The sequence below is a fragment of the Pongo pygmaeus genome, chromosome 22, assembly GCF_028885625.2.
Source record: "Pongo pygmaeus isolate AG05252 chromosome 22, NHGRI_mPonPyg2-v2.0_pri, whole genome shotgun sequence".
Taxonomy (NCBI): Eukaryota; Metazoa; Chordata; class Mammalia; order Primates; family Hominidae; genus Pongo; species Pongo pygmaeus.
In genome coordinates this window covers 46,583,669-46,611,589 of record NC_072395.2, presented here as the reverse complement: position 1 = coordinate 46,611,589, position 27,921 = coordinate 46,583,669, and the positions used below count along the sequence as shown (strand labels likewise).

Genomic DNA, 27,921 nt, shown 5'->3' with positions numbered 1-27,921 from the left:
TCATGATTAGAAGGCTGTCAGTCCTTGATTTTCTAACATTGTATTATTTTATTTCATTTCAATCCTTAAACCAATAATTATGTGTAGGGGTGGGGGAGTTATTCCAGGGTCCAATTATATTTCTTCTACATGGATTCCTAGCTTTCCCAGTAATATTTATTAATCAATCTCTCTTCTTCTCACTGAACTAATATACATTTTTATCATGTATGAAATGTTCATATGAAGTGAGAACTATTTCTGGACTATCTGTTCTGACTGAACAATTTCCAGGTCAATATTACAATGATTTGATCACACTGGCTCTCTGGTATATTGTGATCCAGGAAGGTCTGGGAAGGTTTTTTCTTCCCCTTGGTTATTCATGGGTGTCTATTTTCCTATGAACATTTAGATTATTTTATCTATTATACAAACAACCCTACTGGGATCCAAAAACTGCCTCAGAAGGGGATTTTTGGAGAATTGATTAAACCGCAATTGCTTCTGCACCAATAGTTTACCCAACCAAAGAAAAGAGAATCTTCCCAGTTGTTCAAATATACTAATATTTCCTTCAATAAAATTGTATCACTTTTTTCATATAATATGCTTTTCTTGTTAAATGTATTCTGAAGAATTTTATCATTTTTGCCAGATTTTAGATGAAACATTCCCCCCATTTCCATTTTTAGGTGCTTATTTCAAGCACAGAGAACATTTTTTATTTTAAAAAATTATTTAGGCTGTATTTAGCTATCCTACCAGACTCCTACAAGTCTTATTAATGTTTTAAAACTAAAATCTCTTGGGCGTACTAAGCATACAATCACATAACTAGAAAAAAATGAGCATTATCTTTCTTTTCCAATATTTAGGCCAATCTTTTTTATTGGTCTTTACTGCCTCTAAGACATTACTGAATGCGTTCTTGCTCAGTTCTGAGCTTAAATGAAACAGTAGATTTACTAGAGCTAATAGTTTAAGAGAGTTCATTGTTTAGAATGACAGTTGGTAGTGATTTCTGGAAAGTAATGTAAACTAAACACAAAATTTTGAGCCCCCCACCATCTGAATGGATCCCTCATCTCAGCCAAGGGCATTCCAAAGTTAACCTGAAAAACTTTGAAGGGCATTCCATCTCAGCCAAGGGCATTCCAAAGTTAACCTGAAAAACTAGTTCAAGCCAAGATGGGAAGAGGAAGTCAGACATGCCTCATTATACCCTCCTCCCTTTTGGAATTCAGGCCCAGCTGACCAGCATTAGCATCAACACTGGCCTTAAGACTGATAAAGGAGGCTCTTAAAGTCTGATAAGAAATATTTACCATCTATTTTCTCTGAAGTCTTCATGAAGGCTTCACCCGCATGACAAAACTTTGTTCTCCAAAACCACTTATGATAACCCACACATTCCTTTCTATTGATTCCAGCTCTTTGGATAATAACTCTTTCAATGAAATGCCAATTAAAAACTCTTGAATCCACGTATGACCTGGAAGCCTCTGCTTCCCGTTGTCCCATTGTTCCAGACCGAAATAATGTACATTTTACATATATTGATTGATGTCTTATGTCTCCCTAAAATGTATAAAACCACGTTATATACCAACCACCTTGGGCAAATGGTCTCAGGATCTCCTGAGGACTGTGTCACAGGCCATTGGTGACTCATATTTGGCTTGGAATAAACCTTTTCAAATATTTTACAGAGTTTGACTCTTTTCATGGATAGTAGTCTCACATATTTAAGTAGTTTCCTTTCTACTTATTAGAAATGGTTACTGTATTTTTCATCACGTGCATAATCTGTAATTACCAATTCGATCACAAGTTTTCTTCTTTTTATCTGCTGAAATAATGACTACTGTTGATAGAATTTTTCGACTGAACCAATCTTGCACCTCTGGCATAAAGTTGGTTATGGTGTATTCTTTTCATACATTGTGAAATTCTATTTGCTAAGATTTGATTTTTTTTGCATCTATGTTCATAAATGAAACTGGTTTCTGGTTGCTTTATTTTTGTACTACCTTTCAGGTTTTATAAAGGAAATTAAGTAAATAAAATGAAATGGTGAACTTCCTTCTTTTGCTAAGTAGTTTTTAAAAGATACGCAACTATTTAAAATGGTTTGGTGGGGAAGAGTTCCCATTAATCAAAATCAACATCAACATGCATACTAAAACCAATCAATCAGTCAGGCAGGTGCCCACTCCCTATTCCCCACACCACTGCCCAATATGGTCTCTGGTGAGAAACAGGTATATCCAATGTGGGATAATGAGTAGGTTAGGGGAGAAGACTTTAGGTAATGGCTTAATTAGACTCTAAAGGCGTCCTACAGAAGTGTTTCCATGGGTGAGGACAAGAAACTTAATCATGATTCTAGGGACTTGACTTTAAACCACACACGACAATCCCAACATTTAGTTGAAAATGTCGTGATACTCAAAAAATGCTTTTCTCAATAAACATACTGTGGGGAATCTCTGGCAATGAAAACTCTAAGAAATTTATGGAAATATGGTAGTTATGGCTGGGTGCAGTGGCTCATGCCTGTAATCCCAGCACTTTGGGAGGCCGAGGCAGGTGGATCACCTGAGGTCAGGAGTTCGAGACCAGTCTGACCAACAAGGTGAACTCCTGTCTCTACTAAAAACACAAAAATTGGCTGGGCATGCAGGCGCCTGTAGTCCCAGCTATTTGGGAGACTGAGGCATGAGAATTGCTTGAACCTGGGAGACGGAGGTTGCAGTGACCTAAGATAGCACCTCCAGCCTGGGTGACGGAGCAAGACTCCATCTCAAAAAAAACAAAAACAAAAAAACAGGCTGGGCGCGGTGGCTCACGCCTGTAATCCCAACACTTTGGGAGGCCGAGGAGGGTGGATCATGAGGTCAGGAGTTCAAGACCAGCCTGGCCAAGATGGTGAAACCCCATCTCTATTAAAAATACAAAAAATTAGCTAGGCATGGTGGCACGTGCCTGTAATCCCAGCTACTCAGGAGGCTAAGGCAGAGAATTGCTTAAACCTAGGAGATGAGGTTGCAGTGAGCCGAGATCATGCCACTGCACTCCAGCCTGGGTGACAGAGCAAGACTCTGTTTCAAAAAAAAAAAAAAAAAAAAAAGAACAAAGAGCATTTATAGCAGGTTACCTTAATGTAAGGAGGAAAGGAGGTAATTTAAATATGAATACGTACATATTATATACATTATGTACCTGCTTTTTTCCAACAAAAATAAACAAATGAAGGATAACAGGAAACTAATACAATGGGTGGAAACAGGGTAAAGGGATAGAAGAGGGAGTGACCTTGTCTGAGCACACCTTTTTGTTAATTTTGGTTTTTAGAACCTTTTTAATCTGTTATGTATTTAAATAATAAAATTAAGTCCACAAAGATGAGGAGGCACATCTAAATTAAATAAAAATGAAAATAAACCTAATCATATTATAAATAACTAACATATGCACATAAGAGATGGGAAAAAAAGCCTAGTCCAAGTAATTTCACATAGTACTTTATATGTCCTCTGTTTAAAAACAAAAGGAACTACAAAGTAATCTTGAAATCTACTGTGAAAGGAAAATAAAAACTCAGGACTCCAATTCGCTATGCAAAAGGTAGAAAAGTAAGCTGAAAGCTGAGTCATGCAAGAAGCTGTCATTCCCTTTGTTCCTAAGTAGAGAGCTACAAATAAAAGGTCAAACACCTCTACAGGTGGCTACTTTATGTTCCATTTTATCTCATGTAAAGTGCCGACTTACTGAGCACTTTACTGATTTACTATTACCTAATTGACTACTTCCCTGCCTGCTCCTTTTCTCTGGCAACATATCAATTACCATATCCTCCCTCTTTGCCCTCCAGCCTACCTGTTCCCTTTAAATACTGAAGCCATCAAAATCATCATTGGAGAAAAGCACAGTTTCTGTGATTCTGTGCTTATTTCCTCCCGGCATGTCCTTAACTTTAGCAAAATAAACTCCTAAACTGATTGAGACCTCTTGTCTCAGATACTTTTTGGTTTACACTACTTACTAGGTTCGTTTTTTTTTGTTTGTTTGAGACAGGGTCTCACTCTGTTGCCCAGGCTGGAGTACAGTGGCACAATCATAGCGCAATGCAGGCTTGAATCCTCAGCTCAAGTGATCCTCCCACCCCATCCTGAGTAGCTGAGACTACAGGCATGTGCCACCACACCTGGATAATTTTTTTTTAAAAGTAGAGACGGGATCTCACTATGTTGCCCAGGCAGGTCTCAAACTCCTGGGCTCAAGTGATCCTCCTGCCTCGACCTCCCAAAGTGCTGAGATTACAGGCATGAGCCACTGCACCAGGCCTAAATTTGTTGTTTGTAGTGGAGGTGAATACAACAATTCTGAAACTACTTTGTGTGTGTTACAGGATGAAGGGATGAGGTCAGGCTCCTCTTGTCCCACCTCACTCCTTGCAGTGTTGGCACCTACAGATTCCTTTAGGAGCCCAGTTCATCCACAAAGGCTGGCCTCAGGCTGCTCATCTCTCACCTGCTGCCCCCTGGGCTGGAGGTGAGACCCAGCAGCAGTGCAGACTAATCCAGCTTCGTCAATCATTCATTCTCATTCATTCAAAAACCAATTATGGGGCGGCGGGGAGTGGGGGGCTGGGCATTTATCTGGAAATTGGGGTTATATCTATGAAAAAGACCCAGTTCCTGCCACCACACAGCTTATATTTTAGTGCAAGCAGAACTAACAAGAGAACAAACCAGATTATTTTACATGGTGATAAGTGCTACCAAGGTAAAGGGAAAGAGGTGGGCAGAGGGGACCACTTTAGACTAGCTGGTCAGGGAATGCCACTTTGGGGAGGTGACATATGAACTGAAACCTGAAAGGCAATGAACCTGCGATGTGAGGAACTAGAGCAATTGAATTACAGGAAGAGGAAACACTAAGTACAATGACCCTGAGGCAAGGAGAAACCTAGCCCATTTAAAGAACAGGAAGAAGGCTGGGCAGGGTGGCTCGAGCCTGTAATCCCAGCACTTTGGGAGGCCAAGGCGGGCGGATCACAATGTCCGGAGATCCAGACCATCCTAGCCAACATGGTGAAACCCTGCTACTAAAATTCAAAAATTAGCTGGGCATGGTGGCGCGCGCCTGTAGTCCCAGCTACTCGGGAGGCTGAGGCAGGAGAATCACTTGAAGCTGGGAGGCAGAGGTTGCAGTGAGATCGCACCACTGCACTCCTCAAAAGATTATTCCTGGCCGGGCGCGGTGGCTCATGCCTGTAATCCCAGCATTTTGAGAGGCCGAGGCGGGTGGATCATCTGAGGTCAGGAGTTCGAGCCCAGCCTGGCCAACATGGTGAAACCCCGTCTCTACTAAAAATACAAAAATTAGCCAGGTGTGGTAGTGTGCACCTGTAATCCCAGTTAGTCAAGGTGCTGATGCAGAAGAATCACTTGGGCCCGGGAGACAGAGGTTGCAGTGAGCCCAGATTGCGCCACTGCCCAGTTTGGGCGACAGAGTGAGACTTTGTTTCAAAAAAAAAAAAAAGATTATTCCAGCTGCTGTTTGGAGACTAGGATCTAAAGGGGCAAGTGTGAAAGAGAGAACCCAGTCCAGATGCTCGAACAGTGGGCACAGGTGAGATGACAGGTTAGGATGGTAGCAGTAGGAAAGAAGTGGCCAGACTGAGGATAAAGTCTGTAAATGCAATTATGTTGATGGATTGGGTGTGCAGGGTGAAGAAAAGAGAGAAATCAAGCATGGTGCCCAGGTGTTGGTTTGGGCAGCCAGGTAACTAAGATGTCATCTTAGTTCAATGCCATGAGCTACTGAGGTGGTACTCAGGAATGAAGGATGGAGGAGAGGGGATCAAGAGTCCAGGGTGCTTATTCTTTTTTTTTTTTTGTATGAGTTTAGCAAATTGATCTTGTTGGGGCTGAAGGCCCTTCTGACACATACTCAGGAGTGTCTTAAGAAGTACAAACTACGAATATATGGCTGTTTGCCCTGACACCCATTCTGAACCAGATCACAAAGTTGATCTAATCCTTGCCTTCATGTGTCTGGCTCCCTTCTTTCCTCTCAGGGCCCATTTCCAGGTAGTGGTCCCTCGCTCCCTCTTTTCTCTCCATTTCTGCTGGCCCTCCGTCTCAGATTCCACAGCCCTCATCTAGCCTCTTTACCCCTGTCTCTTTTTCCTTCCTGTACCTTCTGGCTCTTGTCTATTCCCACTGCTTTATTCTCCTCCCCTCCACATCATAGCAAGGCTGAAAAAATTCTGAGCACTTCAATTGCCAAAAGGATATCTGCCAACCTCCTTCCAGCTCCTTATTAATAAGACAATTTCTAGGAAGATGTATCATCTTTGGCCACAGTTATAATTTGGCATGACACACACTGACTTGACTCCATCCTGAGAATTAAGGTTTTCTTGTATTCTTAATTGGAAATCAGCTAGGAGAGACAAGGAGTCCCCAAAGCATTAACAGATTACAGTTGAAAGTTAACAAATTAGTTAACTGGAATATAGTTTCTACATGGAAATAAAACATAATAAAGGTTTCTAACATATACTGCCCATCAGTTCATATCACTCAAATATTTGAAACAAAGTCCAGAACAAAGTAAGTAAAGCTCAGAGAGAGAAACTAGACACAGTTTCCAATTCTCAATCCAAACTTCTCTTCTTTGCTGGACGTGATGGCTAATGCCTATAATCCCAGCACTTTGGGAGGCTGAGGCAGGCAGACTGCTTGAGTCTAGGAGTTCAAGACCAGCCTGGGCAACATGACAAAACCCCATCTCTACATAAAATACAAAAATTAGCCAGGCGTGGTGGTGTATGCCTGTAGTCTCAGCTACTCAGGAGGCTGAGGTGGGAGGATTGTTTGAGCCCGGAGGATTGTTTGAGCCCAGAATATTGAGGCTGCAGTGAGCTATGATCATGCCACTGCACTCCAGTCTTGGTGACAGAGTAAGACTCTGTCTCAAAAACAAACAAAAAAGCAAAAAATTATCTTCTTCCCCAGATGACTGACACAAGGACTGCCTAAAACTTCAGAGTCAAACCTATTCTTCCCTCTACCAAAAGGAGTAAGGACTTACCCTGGGACCCTACCAGAAAAATCACAGAAGAACATAAGAATAGTATGGGGGTTGGGGGGAGCTGCTTCTTTAGATCAGCTATTATTAGTTGCAATTTTAAAAACCTAGGCTTGGCCGGCTGCAGTGGGTCATGCCTGTAATTCCAGCACTTTGGGAGGCCGAGGCAGGCAGATCACTTCAGGTCAGGAGTTCGAGACCAGGCTAGCCAACATGGTGAAACCCTGTCTCTACTAAAAATACAAAAATTAGGCGGGCATGGTGGTGGGCACCTGTAATCTCAGCTACTTGGGAGGCTGAGGCAGGAGAATCACTTGAACCTGGGAGGCAGAGGTTGCAATGAGCTAAGATCGTGCCATTGCACTCCAGCCTGAGCAACAGAGCAAGACTCCATCTCAAAACATAAACGCAAACAAACAAACAAAAAAACCTAGGCTTTAAGAGATCAAGTACTACTCAGGGTTACTATGTGAATAAGTATCAAATCAGCTCAGTTGAAAGACAGATCTTGCTAAACTCATAATCTGCACTGCATTATTCCATCATCTGGGCAGGATATCAGTGGTTCATGAAATTTCCAATGACTTTTCAAAGATATTTCTTTTGGGAAAAGAGAGTTACAGACATTTTTTGATAGTAAAATATGCCATCACAAACTTATTTAGCAAAATGTAAGAAAAAAATTAAAGATTAATTGATTCAATCTAAGATTGCCAAATTACCATCTTTAATTAATAAACATAGTCATTATAAAAACCTGACTTTGGGTCACTCAGGTAAAAATAGTTTAGAAAGTTAGGACAACTGTTTTTATTTTTTAGAGACAGGGTCTTGCTCTGTCACCCAGGCTAGAAGGCACAATCATAGCTGACTGCAGCCTCGAACTCCAGGGCTCAAGCAATCCTCCCACTTCAGCCTTCCTAGCAGCTAAGACTACAGGCATGCACCACAATGCCCAGCTAATTAAAAAAAAATTTTTGGCCGGGCGCAGTGGCTCACGCCTGTAATCCCAGCACTTTGGGAGGTCGAGGCAGGCAGATCACAAGGTCAGGATTTCGAGACCAGCATGACCAACATGGTGAAATCCCATCTCTACTAAAAATACCAAAATTAGCCAGGCGTGGTGGTGTACGCCTGTAATCCCAGCTACTCAGGAGGCGGAGGCAGGAGAATTGCTTGAAGCCAGGAGGCAGAGGTTGCAGTGAGCTGAGATCGTGCCATTGCAATCCAGCCTGGACAACAAGGGCAAAACTCCGTCTCAAAAACAAAAACAAAAAAAAAAATTTTTTTTTTTTTTTAAAGATGAGGGCTCGTTGTATTGCCCAGATTGGTCTCAAACTCCTGGGCGCAAGCAATGCTCCCACCTTGGCCTCCCAAAGCATTGAGATTACAGACGTGGGCCACCACACCCAGCCAAATGTCACTTTTTTCAATTAAGACAGTTGTCTTTGCCAGGCATGGTGGCCACACCTATAATCCCAGCACTTTGGGAGGCAAAGGCAGGAAGATGGCCTGAGTCCAGGAGTTCGAGACCAGCATGGACAACATAGCAAGATCCCACCTCTACAAAAAACAGAAGAAAAAAAATGAAATTCATTAGAGTGTATTTTATTTTTCTCCACCACACTTACCACCATGTAACAATTTTTGTGTTGTTATTGTCTTCCTCCACTAGACTGTTGTTTCAATAAAAGAATGGATTCTGTCTATTTTGTTCATTGCTATATCCGCAGCACCTATTAACAGTCCCTGGTCCACAGTAGATATCTGATAAATAATTTTTCAATGTTGAAAGAATAAATGAACTTTCAAAAACTGGGAATATAACATAAAAGCATAATCCAGTGTAGGAAGTTAAGTCTGGGGAAGAAGGTTCCAGCAAGAGGTCCTGATGGTGTGAGACATCATGTATGAGCTGCCAAGCAGAAGAAGCTTGTTACAATTCACAAAGGTGCCACAGGTCTCTTGTGTTTAAACTTTCACATTTAACTGACAGAACAGGGCTTCTGTGCTCACTTGCGCATGACTTCTCTCTTGAAGGCTGTTTCTTCATCTGAGCCTCTTACTTTACTTAAACTGTAATTCCAAAACCGCTTGGTTATCTGATTTTTTAGCTCTAATAGATCAGAAGTTAGAATTAGAATGGCTTCAGAGGAGCAAGCACACTAGTTTAGAGACAGTCTGGCGGCCAATATGCTGACAACCAGGAAAAAGAAAATAAAGCAGATACCCAAAAAAAGCACAGGGATCTGGTATCATTTCGTTTCAATTCAAATATATCCAAATACACACACACACACACACACACACACACACACACACAAACATATATATCCTATGAAAGTTTTGCTATTTCAGGACAGAGTTACTAATTTTCATAATGATGACATTTCATCAAGAAAAGCTTAGATTGTGTTCTGTAGACTGTGCTTAGAAGAAACAAAAAGCTGTATCAACCTTTATTAATTTCCATAAGATTATAAATTTAAAAGTTTGGTCATTTAAGAGGACAAAGTGGTTAGCTGGAAAATTCAGTTATGTAGAACACCCAGTCCCTGGAGATGACACCTTTTTGGGTTTTATTTTGAGGGCCTATTATGTGACAGGAGCCACAATAAGTCCTTGGTTTTTCTGGAATCCTCTCAACAACTTTGACAAAACTATAACCATTCCTATTTTCTAGATTAGAAAACTGAGGTCAAAGAGGGTAACTGCATCTCCAAATCAGAGACACTGAAAATGGTACATCTGGGAATCAAACTCAGGTGTATGACTACAAATCACACACTCTTTCTTCTTCTTCTTTTTTTTTTTTTTTTTTTTTTTTTTGAGACGGAGTCTCGCTTTGTCACCCAGGCTGGAGTGCAGTGGCATGATCTCGGCTCACTGCAAGCTCCGCCTCCCGGGTTCACGCCATTCTCCTGCCTCAGCCTCCCGAGTAGCTGGGACTACAGGCGCCCGCCACCACACCTGGCTAATTTTTTGTATTTTTAGGAGAGATGGGGTTTCACCATGTTAGCCAGGATGGTCTCGATCTCCTGACCTCGTGATCCACCCATCTCGGCCTCCCAAAGTGCTGGGATTACAGGCATGAGCCACCGCACCCAGCCTACATGCTCTTTCTTCATAGCGAGCTGCCTTCATAACACTAATTAACTCAGGGAAGTGAAGTATTAAGAACCCTTGGTGAAAAAAATGAGACATCTTAGAGGACAACAGAATTCAGCATGGCTCTCCAAAGCCATGAGCCAAGAATCCAAAACTGTACTTGCCACCCTTTTTATTATACTCTCTGTATTTCCTGTGGCTCAAAAGATTGAATGCCTATTTGTGACAGTCAAATAATTCAATATTATCTATTAATGTTATGGATTCACCATGCAGTAACTCTCAAATATTTTCTTTACCTTTTATTCTTCAGTCAGTGAAAGATAAAAAATCATTCCATTATAAAGCAAGAAATGTGGGACATTCAAATAAATGTGGGTGATATGGATGAAGCCAAAACTAATTGGTGAAGGAACACCAAAATTTAGATGTCTCCATGGAAATTCAACTTTTTGACAGTTGTCTTCAAATGTCACCACTTTTTTTGTTTTGTTTTAGTTCCATATGAGAAAGACACTTTTCAGACATAACTCTCTGGTAAGAAGTAACAAGATATTTCAGGCTAGAGATACATGTTCTCCTTTTATAACATAAGAAATCATATTACCAAATAGAACTAAACGATATTTTATTTTGCCTTATGCTTATGTAAAATTCCAACTTACCATATCTGTGCTAAAACAGGTTGAGGTAACCCAGATTGAAAAAAAAAGTTTCTAGCTTGATCACCTGTAAATTAAACGGAAAAAGTTTCAGGAAAAAAAAAAACAAACCCAATAGCTGACAGAAATCCTCTAATAGCAAAATTACACAATTTAAAAAGAGGCTGGTAATACTATAAATACCGAGTTGAGTGCATTATAAAAGTCCAAAGATAAGCCCATAGGCAACAGTAAAAGAATCCATCAGCACTGACTTTAGAATTTAAAAAATCATCTCAAAAAGGGCCTACCATTTCCCGGCATAGATTTTCCACTTTAATTAATCTGCTATTAACTAAGATATGAACAGCTACCCATTGTGCAAAAGCACATTTATAGGAATCCTTAGGAAACTGATGACCCATACTTTCACTTTATAAAAAAAGTTCTTTGCCATTCCCAATACCTATACTCCAAATTCTGGGTACTTCTGAAATATTTACGGAGAATAAATAACAATGATTAAGAACCACACCTGAGGTCAGGAGTTCAAGACCAGCCTGGCCAACATGGTGAAGACCCATCTCTACTAAAAATATAAAAAATAAGCTGGGCGTGGTAGTGGGTGCCTGTAATCTCAGCTACTTGGGAGGCTGAGGCAGGAGAATCGTTTGAAACTGGGAGGGGAGGTTGCAGTGAGCCAAGATCACGCCATTATACTCCAGCCTGGGCAACGAGAGCGAAATTCTGTCTCAAAAAAAAAATTAGCTGGGCATGGTAGCAGAACAATTCCCCAGGAAATAAAGATTCCATTTTTTCTAAAGTGAATTCCTGAAAAATAATCAAACAGGAAAATTAGTTTGTTTATTTTTGAGATGGAGTCTCGCTCTGTCACCCAGGCTGGAGTGCAGTGGCGTGATCTCGGCTCACTGCAACCTCTGCCTCTAGGGTTCAAACAATTCTCCTGCCTCAGCCTCCAGGTAGCTTGGATTACAGGCACCCACCACCACACCCAGCTAATTTTTTATTTTTAGTAGAGATGGGGTTTCACCATGTTGGCCAGGCTGGTTTGGAACTCCTGACCTCAAGGATCTGCCCACCTCGGCCTCCCAGAGTGCTGAGATTACAGGTGTGTGCCACTGGTCCTTTGATCTTAACCAATTCCCATAAATTACATGCACAAAACAGGTGGTTTGACACGCACTAAAAATTGCAAACAAGGTATGATTCCATTATGTGTAAAAAAAATTGTAAAAGGACAGGTACAAGGTTAGGGCAAAACAGGTAAATGTCTCTCCTTGGTCATATTTGCCCATCTCGGCTTTGCATGATAGAGTTTCCACAGACATCTGCACTACTGATAAGTAAAAATGAAAAAATGCTGACTCTGATTACCAGTAATGAATCCAGATATTGGCTTTAAACTATGGAACTGCTGATCATGCTTCGCTCTTTCCTCTACAGTTATGGCCCAGATATCCAGGCTGCCTAAAATCCAAAGAAAAGACAAACAAATTATTCAGTGAGAAAAGGAAAACAAAATGCTCTCACACACTATTTCCACAGCACTTCAAAATTCTGTCAATGTATTATAAAGACTTGATAAATTCACATCTTCTTGTCCTTGGAAGTTATGCATATAAAGTTAGAAGTGTAAAACAGGACACAAAATGTAAGAAACAGAAAGAGAGAGAATGGGAGGGAAAGAAAAGAAGAGGCACACATTCCTTTTTTAGAAACTTGTTTTATAATCCCATAGTTAGCAAGATTATAGTAAATTAATAATTTACTTACATAAACCCAAGCAACAGACTAAATTAACTTAAACCTAAAACTGTACTCTCAAGTGCCTTAAATGCCACAGGGAAAAGTTATGAAAGAAGAAGTTGAGTGTGATAAATATCCATGAAAATCTTTTGGGGGGTGATTAAAATATTAGTATATTAGATTGTGATGATGGTTGCACAACTCTATATAATTTGCTAAAAATTATTATACAACTAAAACTAGTAAACTTTATGGAATATAAATTATATTTCACTAAAGCTGTTTTTAAAAATGGGTATCTCAGTATGCAGGAAGCAGACTTAAAAAAAAGAAGGGCAGGGGATGTCCTGATATGAAATAATAGCCAAAGAGAATGGGTTTTAGGTTTTCCTTCAGTTTCAGCTCTTAGGCTGACTAGATGTCCACTCACGACTGAGATCTTGCGGACTTTAGTCCTGGGTCTCCTAAAATTGATTAAAATAATTCTAGATTACATACATGAAAGCTTTCAAAGGCTCGGACACCTTCCACAAAACTGGGAATACACAATACGTATGTTTCACACAAAATGTGAACGTGCCCAGGACACCAGCAAAAACATCTAAACATTGCATCTCTCCTCTCTACCGGGTCTGGTATGACATTGACAGATAAAGTAAAAATCCATTCAGTCACTGGAAAAATATTTACTGTGGGGATGAATGGGTGTCCAAGACAGAAATGACCCCTTCCCTCACAGACCTTACAGTTCTGCAGCTTCTAGAAGAAATTTTCACTGCCCTGTAAGAATTCATCCCTGTAACTACAAATAAAAACCAGAAATTGTACAGTAATTAAGAAGGGGGACAAAAATAAAATAGAATAACTAGTAATTTTGAAAAGTTTACACATCTCTGTACCAGAATCCCTCGGAGACTTTTACTCTCTTCATGACAAGATTAGACAGCTTCCAAGAGTAATCCGTTAATATGAATTTTTAATAAGTATTTTTTAATAAGTACTACTTTTTAATAAGTATTTTTGTTAAAAAGTAACTTGGGTGTAAGCAAGAACAATTAACAATTTCCTAATAACATTAGGAAAAATTACCCAAAAAACACATTTTATGCAGACTGATATGTTTCAAACTTATGTTTAGTTTAAAGTAAAACAAACAAAAATGTCATGCTTCATGCGTCAAATCCCAGCTTTGAAAAAGTGTAAATGACCCCATCACTTCAACAAATAACTTGCTGATAAAAAAAACATGGGAAACACATGACCTAATTGCAATATTTGTATCTTATTTAGATCCCAATTTAAACAAACAAACCATAACAAGAAATGTCTAAAGACTATCAGGGAAATGTCCAAAGACTATAAGGTACAGACTAGATATAGCAAACATTTTATAGGTACGATAATATGGTATTGTTTGTTTGTTTGTTTATTTATTTAGAGACGGAGTCTTGCTCTGTCACCCAGGCTGGAGTGCAGTGGTGCCACCTTGGCTCACTGCAACCTCCACCTCCCGGGTTCATGTCATTCTCCTGCCTCAGCCTCCGGAGTAGCTGGGACTACAGGCGCCCGCCACCACGCCCGGCTAATTTTTGTATTTTTCATAGAGACAGGGTTTCACTATGTTGGCCAGGCTGGTCTTGAACTCCAGACCTCAGGTGATCCACCAGCCTTGGCCTCCCAAAGTGCTGGGATTACAGGCGTGAGCCACCATGCCCGGCCTGGTATTGTAAATTTTTATAGATGTGATAATGGTACTGAAGTTACGTCTTTAAACGTTTTCTTATCTTTTAGGTACACATACTAAAATATTTATAGATGAAATGATATGATGCCTGGGAGTTGCTCCAAAAGAATCCAGATGAAACAATATTGGGCATGAGTTGATGATTAATGAAACTATATGATGGAATACAGGAATGTTGATTATATTACTTTCTCTACTTTTTTAATTTTAAATTTGCCATAATATCAAGTTTTTAAAATCTAGTCCCAAAGTACATTAAAAAGAGAAATTTCTGAAAACTTACCACCAAAAGGTGTTGGAAACTGAGCCATGGTTCTGTTACTTTTACCTTGCTAATTGACGCCTGTAAGTGAAATGCAACATTTAAGTTTATGAAAACTTAATTCCTGTATAATCATAAACACACCAACATGCTGTCTTTAATGGTCAGAGGACTAATACTAGATCCAGAGCATAGCTCTACAATTAAGGAATTCATTCATTCACATGTTACTTTTTAAATATACAGTTGTCCCTCATTATCCCAGGAAGACTGGTACCAAGACCTCCCATGGATTAAAAAAAAATCTGTGGATCCTCAAGTCCCTCATATAAAATGGCACAGTATTTGCATATAACCTAAGCACGTCCTCTTGCATACTTTAAATAATCTCTAGATTACTTACAATATCTAATACAATGTAAATGCTATGTAAACAACTGTTACTCTGTATGCTTAAAAGTCTATACATGTTTAGTACAGACATAATTTTTCCCCCCAAATGTTTTCAACCTGTGGTAGGCTGAACCTATGGACTCTGTGAAACCCATGGATACGGAGGGCTGACTGTACCTTTTTCTTAACCATCTATAATTACGAGTCCATCTACTTGACGGTTATAATCAAAGCTTCTTTTCATTGAGCACTTAGTACATGCTACACATTATACTAGGTAATTTATAGGTCTTATCTCTTCTACTCATTATCACAGCCCTGTGAGATAGGTTAGCATTATTACCATCCCCATATTATAGATCAGGAAAATGAAAATCAGAGAGGCTACATGATTAGCGCGATACCATTCGTTTGGTGACCAAAGGCTGTGGAGTTGGCTGTCCTGCTAACTCCATATCCTGTAAACAATGCATATTACACTAACATCTGTCCCAGAATACCAAACACAAATCTAATGCTCCAAAAATCTCCATCAGGCATTATTTATTCATCAACAGCCGATGTGAAAAAAAGCCGGTCCTCTTCTCTAACTAAAAACAAAAATCCAGATTCAGGGCCGGGTGCGGTGGCTCACGCCTGTAATCCCAGAACTTTGGGAGGCCAAGGCGAGCGGATCACGGGGTCAGGAGATCGAGACCATCCTAGCTAACACGGTAAAACCCCGTCTCTACTGGAAATACAAAAAAAAAAAAAAAAAAAAATTAGCTGGGCATGGTTGGGGGCGCCTGTAGTCCCAGCTACTCGGGAGGCTGAGGCAGGAGAATGGCGTGAACCCAGGAGATGGAGCTTGCAGTGAGCCGAGATCACGCCCCTGCACTCCAGCCTGGGTGACCAAGCGAGACTCCGTCTCAAAAAAATCCAGATTTAGTGAATATTTTTCCTTATGTTTAATTTAACAGGGTAAATGCACAGTTAAAATTGAGTATTGGCTGGGCGCAGTGGCTCACACCTGTAATCCCAGCACTTTGAGAGGCTGAGTCAGGCAGATCACTTGAGTCCAAGAGTTCGAGATCAGCCTGGGCAACATGGAAAAACCCTGTTTCTAGTAAAAATACAAAAATTAGCCAGGCGTGGTTGCATGAGCCTGTAGTCCCAGCTACTCAGGAGGCTGAGGTGGCAGAATAACCTGAGCTCAGGAGGTCAAGGCTACAATGAGCTGAGATGGTGTCACTGTACTCCAGCCTGAGCAACTGGAGAGAGACCCTGTCTCAAAAATAAAAATTAAAAAAAAAGAATAAATGAGTACTAAATACAGATTCAAAATCTTAAATTTAGATTTAAAAAAATGGGTATCTTGCCCTAATACATCTCAATTTCACCTTCCAATTTGTCCACATAAGTTTTTTCCAACTATCACATTTTTAAATTTCCAAAAGCACTTTCTTGTTCTCTGTTCTTCTGTTTCTTGGATCATTGGATTCCTCTGGGTTCCTTTTTTGTTCATTGGCTCATTGACTGGGTCTCTTTCACTTTTTTTTTTTTTTTTTTTGAGACGGAGTCTTGCTTTGTTGCCCAGGCGATCTCACCTCACTGCAACCTCTGCCTCCCAGGTTCAAGCAATTCTCTTGCCTCAGCCTCCTGAGTAGCTGGGATTACAGGCACGCCCCACCACGCCCAGTTAATTTTTGTATTTTTAGTAGAGATGGAGTTTCACCATGTTGGCCAGGCTGGTCTCGAAATCCTGACCTTGTGATCCGCCCATCTTGGTCGTCTCTTTCACTTTTAAGGTTTTCCTTATATATCTAGTGATCCCTGGATGCGCCTCCATATTTAATAGTGAGGCACTAAAAAACTGCCCAAGCTCAGCGTGGGTGGCAGGCTTGTTGACTGATGGGCTTCTCTGTAAAATGATCAGGTATACTGAGTTACCTTTTCATTGGGACACATCCAAATGTTCAGTAATGTGGAGGTTTCTTCATCGAAGCTATTAAGTTTTGCCAGGTAGAAGGAAGTGCTGGGTGGGGTGTGAAGGGATCAACTCATCTAAGTGCTGCCTTGAGGAGGAGTGAAGAAGGAAGGAGGAGGTAGGGCCCTACACTTCAGTGTGCAGACTTGTACAGGCTCACTTGACTTTCAATCCCGTGCTTCACCTCTCTAGTCTGGCGCACTTCTGGTTCTAGTGCTCCTCCCATTTCCCCAGCAGACAAGGGACTGAAGTAGTTACCCATCTGCTGGAATGTAGGAGAGGAAGGTCTAAAAGATCCGGATATGGACTTTTAAGGAATTTCCACTGTGAGCTGTAAAACCGACTTCAGCCTTTTGGAATATGTGGAGCCCCCAAGCACAAGGAACTCTCTCAAGATATCCCTGGGGCATGCTGTTATCTCCGTAACTGACCTCTGCAGGTACTTAGGTGGTATCTTTCTCTGTGAACTCAGTTACTACTCCCTCCATTCACTTTCTGTTTTGAAAAATTGTTAAAATCTTTGGTCACTGTCTCCTTTACTGTTATGTTTCTTCTTATGAATTAAGATTTTATTTATGTATTTTATTATTTTATTTATTTATTGAGACAGAGTCTCACTCTGTCCCCAGCTGGAGTGCAGTGGCGCAATCTTGGCTCACTGCAACCTCCACCTCCTGGGTTCAAGTAATTCTCCTGCCTCTGCCTCCCAAGTAGCTGGGATTACAGTTGACAACACCCCATCCGCCTGGCTATGAATTAACATTTTTAAGCTTCCTTTGAGATTATTGCAGACTTTATGGAAGGAGAAAACAAGTGTAGTCAAGACACCATATTTAACCAGAGGTTTGTGAATCAGATTACTTCTCACTGTAGATTCCCTTTAGAAACTGCAGCTGCCCTTCTTTTCCTCGACAATTTCTCATTCAATATATGTATAGGCAACCTTGATAATTCTCTTAAAAATTTTAGTGTGTTTTATCTCACTTAGTCCTCATAAAATTCTTTTGGAATCAACATGTCATATATCTTTTTGTAGAGCTTCCCAAAAATGGTAAGCTCTGGATTTTAAATGCATAGTAAAACAGATATTTAATATATATGAGAATACATTCTGTTCATTCAGTTTTACTTCCATTTTTTTACTGTGTTGCAAAATAAAGAGGTTATTGATTTCTCTTCTTTGTATCCAGCTACTTTACCACACTTTCTTATTAGTGCTAATAGTCTCACATATGAATCTCTTAGATTTCCTAGATCTATATCTTCTGGAAATAAAGAATTTAGCCTTACATTACTAGCCCAAAGCAATAACACTAAGCTATACAAAATAGTTGTGATAGCAATAATTTTTGTATTGCCTGTGACTTTCACAGTGACAGTTTTGGTATTTCATATTTTAATAGGTTGGTTTGTTGCTGTATCTTAGTGAAGATTATTTACCATGTTTATGTAGTTTCCTTCTATTCCTATTTTTTATAATTTTATTAAGAAATGGCTGCTAAATTTTTTTCAGAAGCTTTCTTTAAGCATCTAGTGAGATAATGAATTTCTCCTTTACTTACCTTCTGAATTATAGTGACATTATTTGCGAATATTGAATTATCCTAGAATTTGTACAATAGACCAATTCATATATGCATGTTATTCTTTCACTACACAGCTAGGTTTGATTTGCTAATATTTTCTTTAAACTTTTTGTTTAAGAAAATGCTATACATAATACTATGCAACAAATGGCAAATCCAGAGGAAATGCATGCATTTCTACCTTCCTATAAATCTCAAAAATTATCTTAGGAAAAAATGATTTTATGAAGTTAGCATTAGCTTAATACTAAACTATGATATTGAAAGCATTAAAATAAACCATTTTTACTTATATAGATATAATAATTTTATGCCTTACTTTAAATACTTCACAGCTACTATGAGAGGATCACAGCAAACATAAGTCATATGATTTAAAATATACTTATAGTCATTATCAGTTCCTGACAAAGCACCTAAAACTATTTGTTATTTACCATCCTACTCTAGAACTTAGGAAATAATTCTCACCCTAGATGAATCTCTACCCTCCAAAGCCTTCACCTCACTATGACTAATATTAGACTACATTTACCTTCTGGCCCTTCTGACCTCCAACTCTACTTCTCCTTCATCTGTATCTCTTAAGTGACAACCAAAGGGACTCCACGTTCTCTCTCTTTCCCTCCCTAATTAAAGTCCGATTTCTTTAGTGTCATGTTCTCATCTGGATGTGAACAAGGAATCCACCTAATGAAAACTAAATTATGTTTATGTATGAATGAAGATGTACCTTTCAGGCTTATTCACTAACACAATAGCCAAATTACAGCTTAAAGATGAGGCTGGGCCGGACGCGGTGGCTCAAGCCTGTAATCCCAGCACTCTGGGAGGCCAAGGCGGGTGGATCACGAGGTCAAGACATCGAGACCATCCTGGCTAACACGGTGAAACCACATCTCCACTAAACAAAAAATTAGCCTGGTGTGGTGGCACGTGCCTGTAGTCCCAGCTACTCAGGAGGGTGAGGCAGGAGAATTGCTTGAACCCGAGAAGCGGAGGTTGCAGCGAGCCGAGATCGCGCCACTGCAACTCCAGCTTGGGTGACAGAGCCAGACTCCGTCTCAAAAAAAAAAAAAAAAAAAAAAAAAAAAAGATGAGGCTGGAATTTTCCCACATAATTTTCTTCTAACCACAGGTCTTTCCAATGCCAATCACAGTGAGGTTCTCCTCGGCTCCTAAGGAACCCCAGACAATAGTAGGAACATGTAGATGAAGCAACATCTTTCAGTCACATCTCCTTTTGTGTTCTATGCTACCTGGACAGACCATGGAGATGACATCTTGGTGTAAGGTGTTTCGTCCTACCGTTATATATGCTTGCTGTATGAATTACTACAATTTGAAAAAAATAGAGTAATTTGTAAAAGGCTACCATGTTGAGACCAGGAGCGGTGGCTCATGCCTGTAATTCCAGCACTTTGGGAGGCCGAAGCGGGGAGATCACAAGGTCAGCAGATTGAGACCATCCTGGCTAACATGGTGAAACCCCGTCTCTACTAAAAATACCAAAAAAAAATTAGCCGGGCGTGGTGGCAGGAGAATGGTGTGAACCTGGGAGGCGGAGCTTGCAGTGAGCCTAGATTGTGCCACTGCACTCCAGCCCGGGAGACAGAGCAAGACTCCGTCTCAAAAAAAAAAAAAAAAGGCTACCATGTTGAAAAAGAATAATCACATATCCAAGACATTAAATAATGTCACAAAACCTGGTCAGGCGCGGTGGCTCCCACCTGGAATCCCAGCACTTTGCGAGGCCGAGGCAGGTGGATCACTTGAAGTCAGGAGTTGGTGACCAGCCTGGCCAACATGATAAAACCCTGTCTCTAATAAAAATACAAAAATTAGTTGGCGTGGTAGTAGGCGCTCGTGATCCCAGCTACTCAGGAGGGTGAGGTACAAGAATCGCTTGAACCCAGGAGGCAGAGGTTACAGTGAACCGAGATCCTGCCACAGCACTCCAGCCTGGGCAGCAAGAGCAAGACTCAGTCTCAAAAATAAAAATAAAATGTCACAAACCAGAGTTCTGCTTCTGCTATAGCAGACAGAACACAAAATGTAACTATAATACTTGAGGACAATATGAAGTAAACAAAAGTAGGCAGATTTGGGAGGTGAGTAAAAAGTTTCAAAAAAGTTTCCTTTCCATGGAGTAAAAAGTTTCTTTTTCGTCTTTTCTCTACAACTCTGCCCCACAGGTGGGCCCCAGTCAGGGAGCTATGCAGTGAAGCACAGATGCAGAGACTAAAACTCCAACAGAAACACAGTCTTTGTGGTTAAAGGAACTCATGAAAAATGCACCTGTAGGCTGTAAAGTGTGGGGAAAACCAGAGAGGAAAAAAGCTAGAAACGGGACCTGCCATTGTGTGAATGAACTCTCGCTTGTCTTAGGCTCACACCTGAGATATGGATATGCACGGCAGGCTCAAAGTAGCACAGCACTGGTCTTGAAAACTGAACTGAGAAAGGAACCCCTGTCCACAGACAGCACAGAGAATTTATAGTCTGGTATATAACCAAGGTAGATCTAACCAAGTTAGATACCTACTGAAACAAACAGCATTCTGCAGAGGATTACAACAGCACACAACATCTATACAACATGAAACTCACAAATGTCCAGGATATAATCCAAAACTACTGGACATACAAAGAAGTAGGAAAACCTGACAAATTCTTAAAAAAAAAAATTGCGATCAACAGATGCCAACTCCAAGACAATGAAAATGTTGAAATTATCACACAAAGACTGTAGAACAGCCATTACACCTACTTTTCATGAGGCAAACACAGACACAAATGCATGGAAAGATACAAGTTATCAGCAGAGAAAGAAAAACTAGTTTAAAAAGAATCAAATGAAAATTTTAGAGAGAAACTGAGATCTTTAAGAATGGAAGCAGAGCAAAAGAAATGGCAAACATCTGAGTAAATATAAAATTATTTTTCCTATTAAGGTCTTTAAAATATGTAGACTGTTGAAAGCAAATACTGTAACACTGTGTAGTAGGGTTTCAACATAAATGTAACACATATGACAACTGTAACATAAATGTCTCTGGGGGAGGGTAAAGGGACTTTTATGGCTGCAAGCCTTCTACATTCTACATGAAGTGATAAAATATTAACTCTAAGTTGATTATAAAAGGTTAAGTAAATATATTTACTACGTGGAGCAATTACACAACACACACACACACACAGAAAAAGTCATGGCCAAAAAGTCAAGAGGCAAATGAAAACGGAATGTTAAAAATCCAAAGATGTCAAGAAAAAAGAAACAGAAGAAAGAAAGAAAAAAAACCAGAAAGGACAAACAAAACCAGTAATAGGAAGATGGCAGGTCTAATTCCAACAACCGATAATTACATTAAATGTTAATAATCTAAACAATAACAGAGACAAAAATTTGGAAAAAGAAATGTAAACCAACAGTAAGCAGAAGAAAGGAAATTACAGTGATATGGCAGGATGAATAAAAATACAGACAATAGAGAAAATTACAAAATCAAACTCTGGTTCTTTGAAAAAAAAATTTACCAACCTCGAGCTAGACACAGAGAGAAAAAAAATCATAGAAATAAAGGGCATCCCCATCAATCCTACAAACATTTAAAAAATAAGAAATAGTAAAAACAGCCTTATGCCAACAAATTTGACAGTGTAGATAAAAGACACAAATTTCTTGGAAAATAAAGCTTACTAAAATTGATACGAGAATCTGAATACTCTTATATTTATTAAAGAAGCTGATTTTATCATTAAAAACCTTCCCCGGCCAGGCACAGTGGCTCACGCCTGTAATCCCAGCACTTTGGGATCACGAGGTCAGGAGATCGAGACCATCCTGGCCAACGTCTCTACTAAAAATACAAAAATTAGCCGGGTGTGGTAGCACGCGCCTGTAGTCCCAGCTACTTGGGAGGCTGAGGCAGGAGACTCACCTGAACCCGAGAGGCGGAGGTTGCAGTGAGCCGAGATTGCACCACTGCACTCCAGCCTGGCGACAGAGCAAGACTCCATCTCAAAAGAAAAAAAAAACAAAAAACTGCCCCCCCAAAGAAAGCCATAGTCTGTTTCACTGGTGAATTCTTTCAGAGAAGAAACAATACAAAAATTATGCAAAGTTTTTCAAACAAAAAGGAGATCACTGCCCACCTCACTTTTTTAGGTCATACAACTATAATACCAAAACCTCACAGACATTACAAAAAATAAATAATAGAACAAGATCCCTAAAGAATACAGATACAAAAATCATTCACAAAAATTAAAAACTGAACATCAATATTATATAAAAAGGATACTAAAATATAACCAAATAGTTTATCCTAGAAATGGCAAGATTAAACCATTCAGAAAATGTAATATACCATATTAGCAGAATAAAGCAGAAAGCCCATATGATCATGTGAACAGCTATTTTTTAAAAGCTTCTGACAAAAACTCAACATCCAATCATGATTAAAAAAAACCAGGCCGGGTGTGGTGGCTCACGCCTGTAATCCCAGCACTTTGGGAGGCCGAGGCAGGCGGATTACGAGGTCAGGAGGTCGAGACCATCCTGGCTAACACGGTGAAACCCCATCTCTACTAAAAATACAAAAACTTAGCCAGGCGTGGTGGTGGGCGCCTGTAGTCCCAGCTACTCGGGAAGCTGAGGCAGGAGAATGGCGTGAAGCTGGGAGGCAGAGCTTGCAGTGAGCCGAGATCGCGCCACTGCACTCCAGCCTGGGTGACAGAGCGAGACTCTGTCTCCAAAAAAAAAAACCTCTCAGCAAATTAGAATTAGTAGGAAACTTCTACAAACAGATACAGGGGGATCCATGAACAACCTACATCTAACATCACAGTTAACGGGTAAAGACTGAATTTCTCAGCCTGAGATCAGGAACAAGACAAGGATATCTGCTTTTACCACTTCTGTGCAACACTGATATGGAGATTCTACTCAATAAAGTAATAAGATAAGAAAAAAAACAGGCAAAAAATAGGCATGAAGATTGGAAAGTAAAAATAAAGCTCTCCTTATTTATAGATATCACTGTTTATATAGAAAATCCCAGAGAATCTAGAAAACAATGACTATATTCAATAAGTGAATTTAACAAAACTGCAGGATAAAAGGTTAATGTATTAAAATAAACTGAATTCTTAAATACTAGCAAGCAAAAAATTGGAAAGTGGAATTAAGAAAAACAACTGTTTTACAGTAGCATCAAAATATGTAAAATTTCTAAATGTAAATTCAGCAAAAGACAGGTTGGGCGCAGTGCCTCACGCCTGTAATCCCAGCACTTTGGGAAGCCAAGGCGGGTGAGTCACCTGAGGACAGGAGTTTGAGACCAGCCTGACCACTAAAAATACAAAATCAGCCAGGCATGGAGGCACATGCCCGTAATTCCAGCTACTTGGGAGGCTGAGGCATGAAAATCGCTTGAACCCAGGAGGCCCAGCCTGGGCAACAAGAGTGAAACTCCGTCTCAAACAAACACATAAAAAAACATATACAAGGCCTCTACACTTAGAACTACAAAATATTGCGAAGAAAACTTAAAGAAGACCTAAATAAATGGTACTAAGATACTAAGTTCATAGGTTGAAAGATTAAATATTGTGAAAATGCCATTCTTTCCAAAGGGTTTGTATATTCAATGCAATCCCAATCAAAATTGCAGCAGGCTTTGTGGCAGAAATCAGCAAGCTGATAGTAAAGACCTAGAATAAGCAGAGCAACTTTTTAAAAGAACAAAGTTGAAAGATTTACCCTGATTTCAAGATTTACTATAAAACAACAGTAGTCAAGGCCTTTTGGGATTGATGTAAAGAGACAGATCAATAAAACAGAAAAGAAGAGTTCAGAAAGACCTACCCGTTTGGTTAATTGATTTTTGGCAAAGTTGTAAAGACAAATCACTGGAGGAAAAAAGTCTTTCAACAAACAAAGTGGATCAACTGGATATCCAGGTGGGGAGAAAAGCCAACACTGACACTTTACATAATACACAAAAATTAATTCAAAACGGGTCCTAGGCCTAAATGCAAAACCATATATATGCTTCATATGAAAATCTTAAAAGATGGGAGAATATCTTCCTGAACTTAGCTAGGCAATTTCTCAAAACACAAGGAAGCATGATTTATAAAAGAAAAAATTAGGCCAGGCGCGGTGGCTCACGCCTGTAATACCAGCACTTTGGGAGGCCAAGGTGGGTGGATCACTTGAGGTCCGGAGTTCGAGACCAGCCTGACCAACATGGGGAATGAAACCCCATCTCTACTAAAAATACAAAATTAGCCGGGCGTGGTGGCGCATGCCTGTAATCCTAGCTACTCTGGAGGCTGAGGCAGGAGAATGGCTTGAACCTGGGAGGCGGAGCTGCTGTGAGCCGAGATCGCGCCATTGCAGTCCAGCCTGGGCAACAAGAGCAAAACTCCATCTCGAAAAAAAAAAAAGAAAAAATTAGTAAACTGGGCTTCAAAGTAGTTAAAAAAAAAAAAAAAAAAGGAAAAAAAAACAGTTCTTCAAAAGATAACCATTACGAAAACAAAAAAGCAAACCACAGAGACAAAGAAAATACTTGCAACACATACGTTAGAAAAAGGACTTGTATCCACAATATACAAAGAACTCTTACAATTTAAGAATAAGACAGCTCAGTGAGGAAATGGCTGAGATGTAAAAATAATTTCTAGAAATGGGCAATAAACCCATGAAAAGATGTTCAACATTATTAACCATCACGGAAATGCAAACTAAAATCACATTGACATGCCACTATATTTCCACTAGAATGGCTAATATGAGAAAGAATGACCACATCTAGTGTTGGTGAGGATGTGGAACAGCTCTACACATTGCTGAGAGGAATGTAAAACTGTACAAACTTTTAAAAATATAGTTTTCTTAAAACATTACACAGCTACCACTCCACCTAGCCACTCTACTTCTAGGTATTTGGCTCAGAGAAATGAAAATTTATGTCCACCCAAAGATTTCTACACAAATGTTCTATCAAGCTTTATTTTTAAGAGCCAAAATCTGAAACCCAAATGTCAATCAACTGATCAATGAATAAACAAATGGTGATCTATCCATACAATGAAATGCTACTTGGCAATAAAAGGGAACCAACTGTTACATACGCAACAACACGCATGAATCTCAAAATTATTATGCTAAGTGAAAGAAGTCAGGTTAAAAAAAGTATATATCTATGATTCCACTTCCAGAAAAATTCTAGAAAATGTAAACTAATTAGAGTGACAAAAACCCCATCAGTGGTTTCCTGAAGATGGGAGGGGAAGAAAGGACACAAAACAGAGAGGCATAAGAAACTTTGGGGGAACAGAAGTGTTTGCTCTCTTGGGAATGATGATTTCACAGGCATATGCTTATGTCCAAACTAACCAAACTGTACATTTTAAATATACGCATTTAAAGTGCAGTGCCTCACATCTGTAAGCCCAGTGCTTTGGGATGCCAAGGTGGGAGCATCACTTTAGGCCAGGAGTTCAAGACTAGCCTGGGCAACATAGTGAGACCCCCCTACACACACAAAAAAAATAAAAAATTGAAAAAACATAAAAATAAAAAATAAGTATATGCATTTAGTACACTTCAATTACATAATAATAAACTTGAAAAGAGAGCCACAAGCCACAAAGAAAACACTAAGTTTAAGAGTCAAGAGTACAGCATTCCTAACAGTTCACTATAAACTAAAATATCTATGTTGATGGAATTCATATCTTTCCCCCAAGAGACATAGCATTTCTTGATATGCCTCAACACAGATTTTAACTTTAAAAATATCTCAAGTTCAAGTTAAAAACTGAATTGAGGCCAGGTGCAATGGCTCACGCCTGTAATCCCAGCACTTTGGGAGGCTGAGGCGTGTGGATCACTTGAGGTCAGGAGTTCAACACCAGCCTGGCTAACATGGTGAAACTCCGTCTCTACGAAAAATACAAAAATTAGCTGGGCGTGATAGCGCATACCTGTAACCTTAGCTACTCGGGAGGCTGAGGCAGGAGAATCACTTGAACCCAGGAGGCGGAGGTTGCAATGAGCCAAGATTGTGCAACACCACTCCAAAAATAAATAAATAAATAAATAAACAAATAAAACCTGAATTGAAAGGATAGAACAAATGGTGTGGACCGTAAGGCTTTTGAGCAAGTTAAGTGGCAGATCTCAGATTGCGAATAGGAATCCTGAATGACATTATTTACTAAAGCTGACAAAAAGAAAATTTCTTTTTAAAAAAGGTTTTCTTATAGAAGTGAGGTAGGGTGAAGCATAGTCTATGTTGAATCCAAAATGCTTTACTGGGAAATACTAATTACTCATTTTAAGTTCAATATATCCAGTGTTTTTCTTGGTAATAAATGCCTTTTATTAAAATTCTAAGATCCGTGATTTTCCAAATACCTTTATGACCAAGTAACAAATAACAGCTATACTCTCATTTTAAATTTCATATAAGTGGGGAAAATGACTGGAAAGTATAAAATATGAGGTATTCTTTAAAATGCCATCAATTAAAAACTTGGTCAGGCGTGGTGGCTCATGCCTGTAATCCCAGCACTTTGGGAGGCTCAGGTGGGCAGATCACTTGAGGTCAGGAGTTCCAGACCAGCCTGGCCAACATGGCGAAACCCCATCTCTACTAAAAATAGAAAAATTAGCCAGCATGGTGGCACATGCCTGTAATCCCAGCTACTCGGGAGGCTGAGGCAGGAGAATCACTTGAACCCAGGAGGCAGAGGTTGCAGTGAGCTGAGATTACACCACTGTACTTCCAGCCTGGGCGACAATAAGTATATGAACAAAACTCAAATATAAAAGATGATATGAAACTTCACAGACATCAGTGTTTGATTTATATGAGTAAATATATATACTTCAAGAGGCAAGTTATAAAGGGCTCCAATATGACTAGGCTTTCAGAAAAAAAATTAAAACTGCTTTTACTGCCATAACTCACTAAATATATAGTCAAAATGAAACATCAATTTAGAATGATAGGAGAAATGAACTTCAGTGCCTCCACTTCTAAAGGAAGAGCATTTGACTGAATATTTTATTAAGGTCTTTCCATTTAAACTTCTGGAGTATATTTTAGATTAAGCAAAATTTTCAAATGTTAAAAAGAGAATTGAAAAAAACGTAGGTTTTAGCCAGGTGCAGTGGCTCACGCCTGTAATCCCAGCACTTTGGGAGGCCGAGGCAGGCGGATCACGAGGTCAGGAGATCAAAACCATCCTGGCTAACACAGTGAAACCCTCTCTCTACTAAAAATACAAAAAAAAATTAGCCGGGCGTGGTGGCAGGCACCTGTAGTCCCAGCAACTCAGGAGGCTGAGGCAGG

At 39.7% G+C, this 27,921-nt stretch overlaps 1 protein-coding gene across 3 annotated transcripts in view; it reads right to left on the bottom strand.

Annotated features, from left to right (window-relative positions):
• The window catches only part of ITSN1 (intersectin 1), a 254,550-nt gene that overhangs the window by 163,570 nt on the left and 63,059 nt on the right, over nt 1–27,921 (bottom strand). For all 3 annotated transcript variants that reach the window (XM_054468745.2, XM_054468746.2, XM_054468747.2), the window contains exons 2-4: nt 14,627–14,686; nt 12,228–12,320; nt 10,857–10,920 (exon numbers count right to left, since the gene is read on the bottom strand). In XM_054468745.2, coding sequence (XP_054324720.2) covers nt 10,857–10,920; nt 12,228–12,320; nt 14,627–14,654 — 185 coding nt within the window. In that variant the 5' untranslated portion in view covers nt 14,655–14,686. The remainder of the gene's footprint in view (nt 1–10,856; nt 10,921–12,227; nt 12,321–14,626; nt 14,687–27,921) is intronic.